The 13,587-nt window shown below is 50.2% G+C and overlaps 2 protein-coding genes across 4 annotated transcripts; one reads left to right on the forward strand and one right to left on the reverse strand.

Moving 5' to 3' along the window:
• Positions 1-331: 331 nt before the first annotated feature.
• On the reverse strand, positions 332-5,188 carry LOC122372039 (serine/arginine repetitive matrix protein 1-like). 3 transcript variants are annotated; one of them, XM_043348893.1, is made up of 7 exons: positions 4,714-5,188; positions 3,298-3,417; positions 2,828-2,944; positions 2,428-2,511; positions 2,070-2,180; positions 1,582-1,695; positions 332-1,233 (listed from the first exon to the last, which is right to left on the reverse strand). In XM_043348893.1, coding segments are annotated over exons 1-7 (1,131 nt in total). In that variant the 5' UTR covers positions 4,716-5,188; the 3' UTR covers positions 332-650. The 3 variants fall into 3 exon arrangements, with proteins under 3 accessions (XP_043204828.1, XP_043204827.1, XP_043204829.1); XM_043348892.1 differs by having other exon boundaries at positions 2,428-2,535; positions 4,714-4,969; XM_043348894.1 differs by lacking the exon at positions 2,428-2,511 and having other exon boundaries at positions 4,714-4,968.
• Positions 5,189-5,554: 366 nt separating this feature from the next.
• LOC122372040 (methyltransferase-like protein 7B) lies at positions 5,555-11,202 on the forward strand. The gene is made up of 5 exons (XM_043348895.1): positions 5,555-5,837; positions 6,062-6,358; positions 8,462-8,737; positions 9,681-9,815; positions 10,588-11,202. Exons 2-5 carry the CDS (start codon positions 6,062-6,064, stop codon positions 10,708-10,710), a joined length of 831 nt encoding a protein of 276 aa, XP_043204830.1. The 5' UTR covers positions 5,555-5,837; the 3' UTR covers positions 10,711-11,202.
• The last annotated feature ends 2,385 nt before the right edge of the window (positions 11,203-13,587 follow it).

A 13,587-nucleotide genomic window follows, 5' to 3' on the forward strand; every position in this document is an offset into this window, starting at 1 on the left:
TGTTGGTGTGGCGTTTAGCCGGCAGTATGGCAGGCTGCCTGCCCGGGACGACCGAGTTGGTACACTGAGGACTCTGTCGGGTGGACGTTTCAAGTACGTCTTTAACTCTGGAAGTGCGAATTTTTTGGAAATGCATCATTTGGCCTAGAATATTTTGAAAGACAAAATTTTCCAACGGCAGTTCCTGTGCAAGCTAGCCGACCCTCCAATGTGCTACTCTCTCTTTTAATTGCGCCAGTATAGCCGTAGAGATGAGCCAAATTCACTTGCTCTCTCAAGACGCGAAATCCTCAGACCTTGTCCAACGAGCTTTATGAGGACCCTACAAACATGAAAATCATAGCATGTATTGAACGTGTCGCGTCCACAAATACATAATGTTCTTAAGACAGAGTAGCTCTACGCCTGTGAGCGGCTTGCGATAAAACCTACCAAATGCTCTTGGTTACAAACATTCGAAAACCGCTGCTGAAGTTCTCAACGGGATTCGACAAACGTCCGATAAATCCATTCGCACACCACCTGCATCAAACGCTCTCAAGTCCGAGGGCATCTTGAAGTACAATATAAGAAGTACACATCAGACCGCGTTTTGAAGTACGGGTGGCGGCGACGATCTGTCTTTGGCACGCGCCGTGCGTCACAGTCGTTCAGATCGGTGCCCCGCCCAGCTCCTCCACCAGGCCCTCGACGTCATCTGCCCAGGAGAAGGACGGGTCGTACTCCTCGCTAGGATCCTGGTTCTCGTCCTCCGACTCTGGCTCCTGTTTCGCCGCAGGAGGCTCCGGCTCCGGCTCCGAACGCTCCTGTTTCACCACGGTTTGCTCCAGATCCTGTTTCGCTGCGTCCGGCGGCGGGCTCAGCCGCTCCTGTTTGATCAGGTCCGGATCGATCGGCTCCTGTTTGACCACCACCGGGAACGACAGCTCCCGTTTCGCGGCTCCGGGCTCCTGTTTGACGTCCTGTTTCACTGTCCTCGTGTCCTGTTTGAGGTCGACCGCCTTGTGACGCTCCTCTGTGGCGTGGTCGCCGGCCGCCGTGTGCTCCTGTTTGATTGTGGCCGGCTCCTGGGGCGGCTTCCGTTTCACGGCGATGGGCTGCGCCGGCGGCGGCTTGTCGCTGTCACGGCGCCGGTCCGGCGTGCTGGCCACAGACGCCGTGCCGGCCGACTCGGAGTCAGAGCCGATCGAGTCAGAGTCCTTGCGACTGCGCAGCGCGGCCAGCTTCACCGGGCTGGAAACACAGAGGCGACGGGCGGGCGGTGAGTGCACGGTAAGGAGCAGCACCCGCAGAAAGATGAAAGATGCACACCCGCAGCTATGGCAACACTGAAGCTAAGCTCGAAAGATTATAACGGACACTGAAATTATTGTCATTATGCATTTCCAGACAATACCAATTCGACAGCATTAAAGACGTGGATTAGACGGCATACGTTTTACCTCCACCTACATCAACACTTTACATAAATATTAGAACAACTTTGTGTGTAGACAATGAAAAAACGTTTTTCGTTGGTTTAAAAAAACTAGCGCCCGCCTGGGTAGTTCCTTCCGGCCCGTCCGGGACACGTCCACTCACTCGTTCCAGTAGTGTAGGTGAATCCGCCAGTTTTTGATCGCCGAGTCCCACCGACGCCGGCTGGTCTTCCGCGTCTTCACCGGCGTTCGCGGATGGAACGGCTCCCGCTTGTGCCTGGCGGGAATACAAGCGTGAACGTTATAAGAATTCGCAATAGAATGACCTGGCCATGACATTGGTCTTCACTCTCACAACGCCACATATAAACACCAACTTAATGACACAAAAATAAGATTATCGTATCATCATAGCAACATCGAGAGCGAAAAGAACCATACTTTCTTTGAACACCGCCATTCGCATTGCAAACATCTAAAACCCCGATAAACCGACTGAAATTGCATATCATTTAATTTCATTCCCACTAGTCATCACTAGTTACGTCGAACCTGAACACACGTAGCAGCAGTGAGGGACTAATAAAAGAACAACGTTGCACCAACATTAATTTTTGCAAATTAAGCCCATTGAAAAGCTAACGGACTTACTTTGGGACTGTATCGATATATTCCTGGTAGCAAAGCGTGTTCTTGCCGTAGTCAAGCTGCTTTTGCCTTCTTGCCAGTATAACAGGGTCGGTTTCTTTTTCGAAACGAGTCCTGTAGGAAAGCACCGTCCAGTTAAGGTAAAAAAAAACGCACATATTTAAAGACATTTGACGACAAAAAGTGTCTTTCTTTGGATCACTACTTCATTTGCACGGGATTGGAACTGCATGATAAAACCGTGTACCCATGAATGATAAAAATGCATGATAAAGCCGTGGAAAACAAAACATTCGTATCTGTCGATATTTTCTTGGATTAAGTTTCCACCAATGTACCGGGTCAGCGGCGCGGGACTGACCTCTCTGGCTGAGGGGCGTCGTTTTCGGTGGACTCATTGGGCCAGGACGAGCTCGAGTTGCGCCGCTGCCGAGTGCCGCGCCTTCTGAACGGCGGAGACAGAAGACCCCTGGTCTTTCTTATGCATCACCATCATATTTTACAGTTCAATTAAAAGCAGTTACCCAGTTCTACACAAATAATACCATTTAAAATACAAGTTACTCACCCAAACTAATGCATCCGTTAATCATACATATCAAAACATATGTACAGTTATCGCGTAAACCTGTACCTCTAGTTAATGATAAAACATGTATGATAGGTAAAACCGTGGAAAACAAAACATTCGTACCTGTCGATATTTTTTTTTTTTGGATTAAGTTTACACTCGTGTACCGGGTTAGCGGCGCGGGACTGACCTCTCTGGCTGAGGGGCGTCGTTTTCGGTGGACTCATTGGGCCAGGACGAACTCGAGTTGCGCCGCTGCCGAGTGCCGCGCTTTCTGAACGGCGGAGACAGAGGACCCCTGGTCTTTCTGCGAACGTGCGGTACGCAAGACACATTAGCCGAGGCGTACTCAAGGCAGACCATGATATCGATAGAGGGGTGAGTTAGCCAGCTAGCATCAGGCTATCAAACGGTATGGTATCTTTGAAAAACTAAACCGAAATAATCTGAGTTTAATGTGCCAGAGGAGTTGATAAATAAAAGGTACAAGAAAGATCACAAAGCGGTACTCACCACTTAATAATTGCAGCTTGAGCTTATGTTCAAATATCTAGTGAATTATTATTAGCAAGTGAATTTAACCCATTAAAAACCAGCAGAGTCCAGCAGACTGTCCATAATTCATGGAAGTACACTGCTCTAACATATGCCCGTCAATACCTGTTGTCATTGTCGGGCGATCTGGATCGGGAGCGCAGCGACGGGCGCCGCTCCTCGTGTCGGCGGCGGTGGTTCAGACGCTCCCGGAGGTCCCTGCCGCGCTGCTGCTCCACGTGCGACCTGCCGCCCAACAATGACGCTGCACTGTCATAACCAGGACATACCAAGAGATGATTATGATGATTTGGGGATTTGTGTCGCTCAGACTACAAAGGTCATTGGTGCTCACACTGAGAATGGTTTGCTTTCATGGTTTCATGGTTCATTTCATTGTTTGCATTCTTTTTCATAATAGCCATATTTGGTAAATAATGAAATGAATGTTGGTAAAAGCATGAAACAACTACATACTGTGCTGAGCATTACTGGGATAACAATGATAGTGTTCAACTTGAGTGTTAGGTACACATTGGCACAATCAGCTGTACCAAGTTTGAATTGAAATTTCATTCTGAATATTTTGTGCATGATAAATATTTCACATCCCATACCAACACAAAGAATGAGCGAAACATCTCACTCTTACTGTGAGTCAGTGAGAGAAAAAGGAGGGAGGGGAGAGAGGCAGAGAGTGAGGCAGGGAAGCATAGAGGCAAAGATAGAGGTGAAAAGAGACATGGTGATGGGCATAATGGTAATAGTGGGGTAAGAATAGGAGAGATAGGTATGGCAAATGAAAGTGAAAGATGGGGATGGTAAGAAGTGGATAGGAATTGGAAAATACAGTGACAAGTTACTAGAACTATAGTTCTTTTTCAAAAGTGGCTTGGCTTCCAAACATTTATTTATTTAGACACTCACCCTTCAGCCAGAAAAACAAAACAAAAACATACAGTTGGCTGCATACAGTGATGTCAACATAAAATGCCCATATTTGCAGAAACGTTTTTAATGTGAGTATTTCACCACAAAATCAAAAATGAAGATTTAAAGTCAGAATTTTCAGGCAGATTCAGAACTCGGATGTTGCCAAAACTTGTTTTTTATAAATTTAGTCCGAACCTTTTGATAGGAAGGATTCACAAGGACAGCGCCACCGCTAAGCACAGCTTGTTGCGGTGACCCTGCCTCTACCCTCCGATCGCGCAATTCCAGTTCTATGGCAGAATTTAGTCCAAAGTTTAATGTGCGCACATAGCCGCACGCAGCCGGTCCTCTCACTGACTTTGCCTGGCTACGGCCTGCCACCAACCGCAACCATACCTGTCAGGAGGCCCATATATGTCAAGCGCCCGTCGCACTTCGAACCTGGACTGTTATAACCGGGAACGCGTGCTCTCACCACACTGAGTCCAACGGCAACGCTCTACCAAATGAGCTACGGGACCGGCTTATATTAGCTTTGAAAATAAACCTGGAGCCAACCCACTTTTGAAAAGCAAGCCACAGACAATATCTACACCTACTTGTACTTACATGCTCAACAATGAGATCAGTGATCTGAAATACAGGAAACCCTTCAACTAAATTAGGTAGGTATATGCTCAACCAACTCAAACTGAAACTGCTTGGCAAATCAAATTGTAAGTTATACCAATTGATTGAGGCACACTGTATCATGGGAGACGGGCGCGTAGCAACCCCAACGTCCACGGACCACGACGGAATAAATACGTTTCGTCCAAGGCCCTGTGTTCTATATACTCTGGTTTCGTCCTTGCGTTTAGTTACAAAGGCCAAGCGCAGCCAAGCGTAGGTTATCGTCGTGTACAAAAGATATTCCAGTTTGTGACGAAGCTGATTATAATTGGTCCCGACTCTTGATGATGCTGATCTACGTCATATGAGTGGTCAGTTGGTATTTATCGACAGCTGCAGCTTTTACAATCGAACACATTTTTGGCGCGATTTATCCGCAATATTATGAATGTAAAGCGCCAGTTTGGCTTTGACTGCCATATTCGCGGGTGAAGTTAAAATGATACCATATTTCAGACGGGCAAGATTTGTGGCAAGTTCCTGCTTACACTCACATTTCCCAAGCATGTAAAATGTAAATATTATCTTTACCTGTTCAACATCCTCTCAAGGAATCACCTCAGAACTGGAAAATCATCATAACACCGGACAACCTGAAATTCGATTCGTACGATAAGTGACTGGTGATGCGCCACTCACTCACTGTGACGCCGCATTTTCATCTTGCCACATCCATTGCTGGGCCTGAGTACGCCCAAGGCCCTAGTACGCCCCTGTCATGCTCTACTGCGCTGTGTGCGCCTTAGCGTCGCCGTCACCGTCAGTACCTTGCCCCCAGACAGGTGATGCGTCAGCTCGTAGTCGTACGGTATGCTAACGGCGCCCCACGGAATCGCGGCGTCTGAGCGGTCGATAGCGGCGTCACGCGGGCGGTACGAGGCCGGCCGGACCCGGTGCGGTGGCCAGCACGGGGCCCAGCCGGCCAGAGACGGTGCGCTGGGCCCGCCGCTGATCGAGGGCCGTCTCACGGCCGCCGAGTACACAACTCCGTACAGGGGCGTGAGTGCGCCGCCGCTGACTCGTGTGAGCGGCCCGGCCGGCGCGAGGCGGTGTTTCATGAAGTAAGTATAGCATTGCCCCATCACACGCAGCCAGCGAGCTGACTTCCAGGGGTGGGGTTAACGGTAAAGGACTTAAACCGGGCTGCCTGACCACAACGGTCAACAAACCAACGGCGATTTATCCCAAACACTGTTGACCGTACCCGTGTAGTGTATGTACATAGTCTCATATTTGCTAAGTGCCGGTGTGTGCTGGCTGACTGCTGTGTGCTGTGTGCCGCAAGATGCTGCTGGACGCGCTGGGCTGGGCCTGCTGGCTGCTGGGCTGGTCGGTCTGGCTGCTGGGCTGGCCGGCCAGCCTGCTGGGCTGGGGCCTGCTGGCGGTGATGGCAGCGCGCGCGGCGCTGGGCCCCGAGACGGCCGGCAGTCTGCACGATCGCCTAATGGCCTGGGTGTTCAGCCGGTTCTTGGAACAGCAAGAGGCCCACCTGGGACCTCTCAAGGCCGACCTGTTCAGACCGATGGCGCAGATGAAGTCGGCCCAGCCAGAGCTGACAGACGGCGCCATCAACATTCTGGAGGTGAGGGAGCTGCCACGGAGCTGCAGCCGGTATACGGCGGTGAGCACCCGAACGATAGTGCCTGCCGAGAGAGGTTAACTCTGGAGGGTTGGCTGAGAGGCTTGACTCGACAGTCGACACCGTAGATTGCCCCGATTGCCACATCTCCTCTCAATGTAGCCTGTGTGTTTGCTGTGAGCCCAGAACGGTCATTGGGGCCAACGGCATCGCTTACCTACCTATGTAGGCATCGGGAGTCGAACCCGGAACTTGTTAATGGGCGAGATGGCAATAAATTTACTTACCTACTAAAATTGGAAGATGTTTGATACCTAACAGTGAGAGGTAGGTTATAGGTACCTAGGTAGGTATGTGCTGCGATTTGAGCCTCAAATTTGGATAAGATGTGAATAGTTTTGTGCAATATCGAAACTACGTAAGTTCAATTTATGTTCAGTTGAGCAGAATGAAATAAACTAAACGTACCTAAATTACCCCGCGCCGGGCCGGGGGGGTGTTTGAACACCCCCCTTGCGGTTTTTCGCAGATATCTCAAAAACGGCGGCGCGGAGCGCCGCCGTTTTTGGCACACCTGTTCGTGCATCTTTTCCGCACATGTTGTGAAAAGTTCAGACCCAGGTCACCTTAGGTCAGGTCACCAGGTCACGCCAAGTGACCTCACCTCAGAAAAAAATAAGAATGTTCGTCATAGCTACACCGACTGAACGATTGCCTTGAAACTTTCAGCGATTGATAAGAGCAACACTATCTATAAAATGTAGATCTCGGAATTTTGATATCGTTGACCTAAGGTCAGGTCAATTTTGCGGCCTCTCCATTTTAAGTCAATGGGAGAAAATTGAAAAGCGCCTGTTTTGCACGAACGCTATTCTAGACACTCTCAAACATCGAGATGTAGGTAAAATAGACACACTGAACCAGAAAATGGCAACTGTGACCCCTCGTTATGTCCCCGAGGTCATCTCAGGTCACGAACAGAATCTAACAGTTTTTTATGATAACTTCTGATAGAGGCGTGCTAGAGCGCTGAAAACGCCTTAGATGTGTTCGGCTCGACGTTGCGGATCGACTGATATGCAACATGACCTTTTCCGGTCAGGTCATGACCTTGACCTGAGGTCAAATTTTCAAGTTGACCTTTCAAGGTCAAATTATAGTTCATTCGACGCGTCTCGACGAGAGGAACACGATGCTGGCAAAAGTAATGTCATAGCTCTTTTGAGTCAAAAGTTATTGCCGAAAAAACGTTTTTCGTAAAAACGGCTATTTTTGGAGTTTTTGCCTTCTGGAGGCTAAACCGTTGACCTGAGGTCAAATCTGAGAACATTACTCAGAAAGGTCTGTTAAAGGGCTATCGAATGCGCTTTTTTGCGGCGCTGTAGCTCTATCGGTTCCCGAGATAGCCGTTGGCAGTTTCCAAAATGTTGAAATAGTGAACATTTGACCTTTGGTGACCTCTGGTGACCTGACCTTTGACCTGACCCAAAAAATGACCGAAGTGTTTTCGTCCTTATTTTGGACGTTCTTTCGATTGCCCTTTACCGCGTGTCGCTACGTGGCCCAGGAGCCGAGTTAGAAGGGGGGGGGGTGTTCAAACACCCCCCGCGGCCCGGGGCGGAATTTCAGAGCACCGGCCCGGCGCGGGTTACGTCCAGGAACCAAAGGGCAGGCGGCCCATGGGCAGCGTGGGGTGACGGGAGATCATGGGTGGCTGGGGGCGGTCACGTGTTTTATGAGTTTTAGATGTGACTGCGTAATGATCCAATACGCCTAATGAATGGCAGTTGGAACGGACCCGTGGCCCATTCAAAGCGGTCTGATTGCTTCCATCACGACGAATAAAACGCTTTGAACCACCTCCCGGACGAGTTTTAGGCCCTTCAATGCGAACAGTTCGGAGACGGCTGGCACGTAATCTCACGTCGCTACGATATTTTTGGAGTTATCCTCGGCTTCTTCACCCCAATTGCTGGTTCGTAACGCTAAAATGTTGGTTCGGAGAGCTCAGATCGGTGCATAACTGATTGTCGTCCTGTGCCTGCACTAACCCCGTAGATACCTACTGGCTATCACCTTTGCCTTTGACATCGTTTCTGTCTTCAGGTGGGCGTCGGCTGCGGCACCAACCTGCCCTACTACCCGGCCGGCTCTCAGCTGACCTGCGTTGACCCCAACCCGCACTTCCGCGCCTACTTCCGTTCGGCGTGCGCGGCTCGCGCGGCGCACCTCTCGCAGGAGGTGCGCTTTGTCGTCGGCTGCGGCGAGCAGATGGCCGATGTAGCCGACGCGTCCGTTGACGCCGTGGTGGTGACGCTGGTGCTCTGCAGCGTGCGTGACGTCACCCAGGTGGTGCGGGAAGTGCACCGCGTGCTACGGCCGGTACGTAACTGCGAACTGTGTGCTCCAGTGTGAAACGGTAACAGATTGGTTATGCTTATGCTTTTGGTTCGGTAGAGTTGTATTGTAATGTGTTAGAATGATTCTCACTTTTAAAGACTTAAATGAACCAGTTGTTACTCTCAAGCAAGTCCAGAGTCCAGACTCTAGCGCAACGTATGTAATTGCGTGCAATGTGCATCGTATGCTTATCGTAAGTTCAGGGACCACAATCGCTCGCATGGTGCCTCGCCCGGTGCCATTTTTATCCGTTGTTCTTCCTTCCCATTGGAGTGCGTCACTTAATTAACTTTAAGACTTGTTGAAGAGAAGTTTTGACGCTGACATTGCAGCGCCAGCGTTTTGTTGTCACCTGTGTCGGACTCGGTGTGGCAGTGATTTTGTCGGTATCCTGAAGAGTAGAACTCAACAAATCGTAAAATGTCTATCGTTTGTTAGGGTTAACGGCAATAACTTCAGTTTTCTTTGTTAGATAGTCATTACTCCTCGGCCAAAGCATCCACTACCAGGTCATGGTTTGATTTTTTTTTTTTATAAATTTAGTCCGAACCTTTTGATAGGAAGGATTCACAAGGACAGAGCCACCGCTAAGCGAAGCTTGTTGCGGCGACCCTACCCTCTACCCTCCGATCGCGCAATTCCAGTTCTATGGCAGAATTTAGAGTCCAAAGTTTAACGTGCGCACATAGCCGCGCACGGCCGGTCCCCTCACTGACTTCGCCTGGCTACGGCCTGCCACCAACCGCAACCATACCTGTCAGGAGGCCCATAAATGTCAAGCGCCCGTCGCGCTTCGAACCCGGACTGTTATAACCGGGAACGCGTGCTCTCACCACGCGGAGTCCAACGCTCTTACCAACTGAGCTACGGGACCGGCTTGAATAATGAGCACGGCGTGAAATATCATATCCCGACCCTTCCTCAGGGTGGCAAGTTTTTCTACCTGGAGCACATCGCCCGTGAGGAGGGCTCCGCGGTGCGTCGGCTGCAGAACGTACTGACCAACAGCGGCATGTGGCCCTGTCTGCTGCAGTGCTGGCTGAACCGCGACCCTCGGCCGGTGAGAAGGCGGGACGGACGGGAGTCGGGAGGGGACGGACGGGAGTCGGGAGGGGACGGACGGGAGTCGGGAGGGGACGGACGGGAGTCGGGAGGGGACGGACGGGACGGGACGGGACTGGGACAGGACGGGACTGGAACAGGACGGGACTGGGACAGGACGGGACTGGGACAGGACGGGGCACGGACGGGACACGACACGGGTGGGACACGGACAGGAGGTATGGCTTATGTATTTATTTCTGGGCATATCTGCTTTGTTTATCTTATAGATTATAGTACTACAGTGGAGTTGATGCCTTCTTCTAGAGAACGTAGACGGTAATTTATCACGTCCAGTACTCAGTGCTCACCTCACGCCGACCGCTGCAGACAGTACCGCCTGTCATGTCTGAGTGTGCTGTGTGAGAGCAGTGTGCTGCCTCGCCGGGCCAATACGCCGGCGCCGCGCCGCGCCGGACCGGACTGGACGGGCCCGCCGGGCCGCCTCTCATGCATTATGCGGCACCAATCAGTGCAGGGAGGCCAGATGACGGCGGAGGGGCCGGCAGCCCGATGAAACCAATATGGCCGGACGGCCGGTCGCCAGCGGCCACTTCGGCGGCAACTGTGCCATGCATGCATGTTTGAGCGCCCGGCGGGGGGAAGGTACGACCCGTCCGCCGCCCGGCGCCTCTGCCAACGGAACGGTAGCGGACATGGCGCTGTCCAGTACCGCCCGTGTCGGACCGTTGTCCACTGAGGCTGACCTGCGCCCGTTCTCCTACCGGCAGGTTATCGAGAGCGGCCTGTTCCAGTCTGTGGACCAGCAGCTGAGGCCCATCGTCAAAAAACTAAAGCCCTGGGACATGACCAACCTAACGAATCAATGTCTTGTCGGTGTGGCCACAAAGTGATTGGGGTGGGTCATGGTGCAGGTCTCAGACCTCCCTGAACCGGTCTATCGGGTTGAACTCTGGGAGACGGCTTCGGGTCATATACATAGGGTGGCGGGGCATTCCAATGAACCGAATGTTCTACCTGACTGACGTGTTAAATGTTGCAAGGCATGTTTTTGGGTGAGCCATTTGAACCAGCAATTTTTTTTTGTATTTTGCTGGCATGCTCTTCTTGTCAAACGCTGCTGACGCCTTGTCGGTCACTTGTGCCGCCGGTGAGTTTTAGATTCACGTGTCAAAGCATCGACATTTGAAATGACATTCCATAGCGTATTTCGCTGCTCCATTCCATAGCGTGTGATGAATATTGTACCTACCGAGTAATTGCATTTCGTAGCAAGCTGCCGTATAATTTGGTTGTGATAGCCCACACGGCGTGAAAAATGTCGCTTCATTCCATGTGATGTGATTTTATTGGGTACCTGAATCGAATAAAAGTTAAATGAGCTCTACTTTCTTTTCACCATACCTAATTACTATTCAAACTCATAACTCGGATAGACAGGTGACTCAAGTGAAAAAGTGAAATTGTTGAGTAGCGCACATCAAAACCGCATCCGCCACTGTCTACACATCGTTACCAACTCTAACTAGTTAGAACAATTAAATGATATCAAAATGCAATATATTTATCACAGGTACCTAAATGCAGGTAAATGCGCATGGTTATTATTATTGAAATTAGGTGATACCTAAGTGGCAAGTAGGTACCGCTCTCGCGAGATTAAGCGGTAGGGTTTGCACTTTAACCCTCGAGCCGCTGGGGGGGGGGGGGGCATAAAGTTGCCCCCCCCTTTACGTTTTGTGGAAAATCTCCGAAACCTGATGAGCTACGAACGTGAAACTTGGCATAGCTTCAAATGAATACCTAGGCAATGTTTGGAGAAAGTTTGGTGGTTGTAGCACCAAAGATGACGTCACAGTGACGTCATAACATTTTGTCGTTTTCCGATATGGACCGTTTCTTATGACGCTGAGCATAAAACTCAACTGTAAATGAACTAGACAGCACCTGCTGTCATCCTAAAACATCTAAGCACACTTCCATCTAGTTCCTGACCAATAATCGGCTTTTTATATTCGGTCCCATACATCTGATGTATCGTGAGGAAACTGAGAGTCGCAAATCTATAATTTTACTTATGACGTCACTGTGACGTCATTTCAAATGGGATCGACACCAAATTTCGACACAACCTCGGCTAGGTATTCAGAAAGACGTGTGCAAAGTTTTGCTTCTCTATCTCTTCGCGTTGCGACGATATCGTCGCGGAAGTAAAGGGGGGGGGCAACTGTATGCCCCCCCCCCCCAGCGGCCGGCGGGTGGCGCGGAGGCCCAGCGGCCGCCGGGTTAACATTTCCGGTTATATCTCAGAAACTAATAGATCAACGATGAAGCCATTTTGCACGATCATGGCCGGCTTGTGAACCAACAAGTCGATCGCATCTTCAACGTTTAAGACGACGAAGATATAGTCTGAAGTACACTAAATTTTCTATAGGTGCAAAACCTACCGCTAAGACCCGCGAGACCTGCACCTTTTGGAACTATGCTTGAGTTCGGAGTTCCGAGGAGCAGAAAGCCGTGCATGGGGAGCAGCCGTAGCCAGTTGAAGTTAGTTTTGTGAGACGAACCGTGTCCGGTTTTGAAGGTTACCTACAATAAACTTTGTCGTCCTTATTATCCCGATACCCCGAGTAGGCATTGCCGTATCGAACGGTAGAGGTTAGGCTACGGCCCGGCCTGCACATAATAAACTGCTTAATATAAATCATGGCCTCAACTTAAAGCTCACCTTGAACGTAGATGCTGTAGGTATGTCTATAAATACAATATAGTTCCACATTTACGGGTCCATCCAAAACATTCTTATGTCTTCTTTCCTTTTCCCGTGGGCGTTTTAACATCAGTGCAATGTCATCGCTCGATGACAGATGATCCTCTAGGAAATCTCTTATTGACGCTCGATTCCAAGCGAAAATACAAACTGATACCCTCTATTCGGATGAATATTCAGCCTTAATGCCTCAATGTCGTCTCTATTGCGAGCGCTACAGCTGAATATCCGCGAGGAAATCTCCGGCGACACTTTGAACCAGCCATCAAAATCCTCACCGATCTCTCGTTTTATTTCCACTGCAGATTCCCAGGATTCCATCTCCACGCATCTGCCTGTGGTCCTGCAGTGAAAAGAAGCGCTGGGGCTTCATCACGGTCTGCGTGCCTGTCTCTTCCTATTTTCGTCACTGTCTCATGCCTTGTATATCTATGTATATAACTGTACTATCTGATGCGAGCATGCGTCCATATTCGTTTCTACTTAGAACAGGGCTGAGGGTCGGCCCAGTAATTGCCGGGTTACTGAATTGGAACGACGTTGACACTTTTTCATTTTGCATGTGGCGCTTGCAGTGGGGATAACATGGGGAATGGGGATAGCATCAAATGTAGTTGAGTTCACGATCTAAAAAAGAAGAACTCGCTCGCTCGTTAGTTACCTACCTCCCTGCCTTCCCCTGTCCGTCAGTAGGTATAGCACAAAAAGCTTCTGTCTCCGTCTTTGTCTCACTCCTACAGCCTACCTCCCTCTCCGTTTCCGCCTTTTCCAAACCACACCTCTCTCTCTTTCTCTCTCTCTCTCTCTCTCTCTCTCTCTCTCTCTCTCTCTCTCTCTCTCTCTCTCTCTCTCTCTCTCGCTCTCTCTCTCTCTCTCTCTCTCTCTCTTCCACTCTCTCTCTCTCTCCCACTCTCCCTCCCTCCCTCCCTCTCTCTCTCTCCTTCTCCCTCCCTCTCCCTCTCTCTCTCCCTACCCCTCTCCCCCTCTCTCTCCCTCC

Source organism: Amphibalanus amphitrite, unplaced genomic scaffold (genome assembly GCF_019059575.1).
Source record: "Amphibalanus amphitrite isolate SeventyFive unplaced genomic scaffold, NRLGWU_Aamphi_draft 001308F_arrow, whole genome shotgun sequence".
Taxonomy (NCBI): domain Eukaryota; kingdom Metazoa; phylum Arthropoda; class Thecostraca; order Balanomorpha; family Balanidae; genus Amphibalanus; species Amphibalanus amphitrite.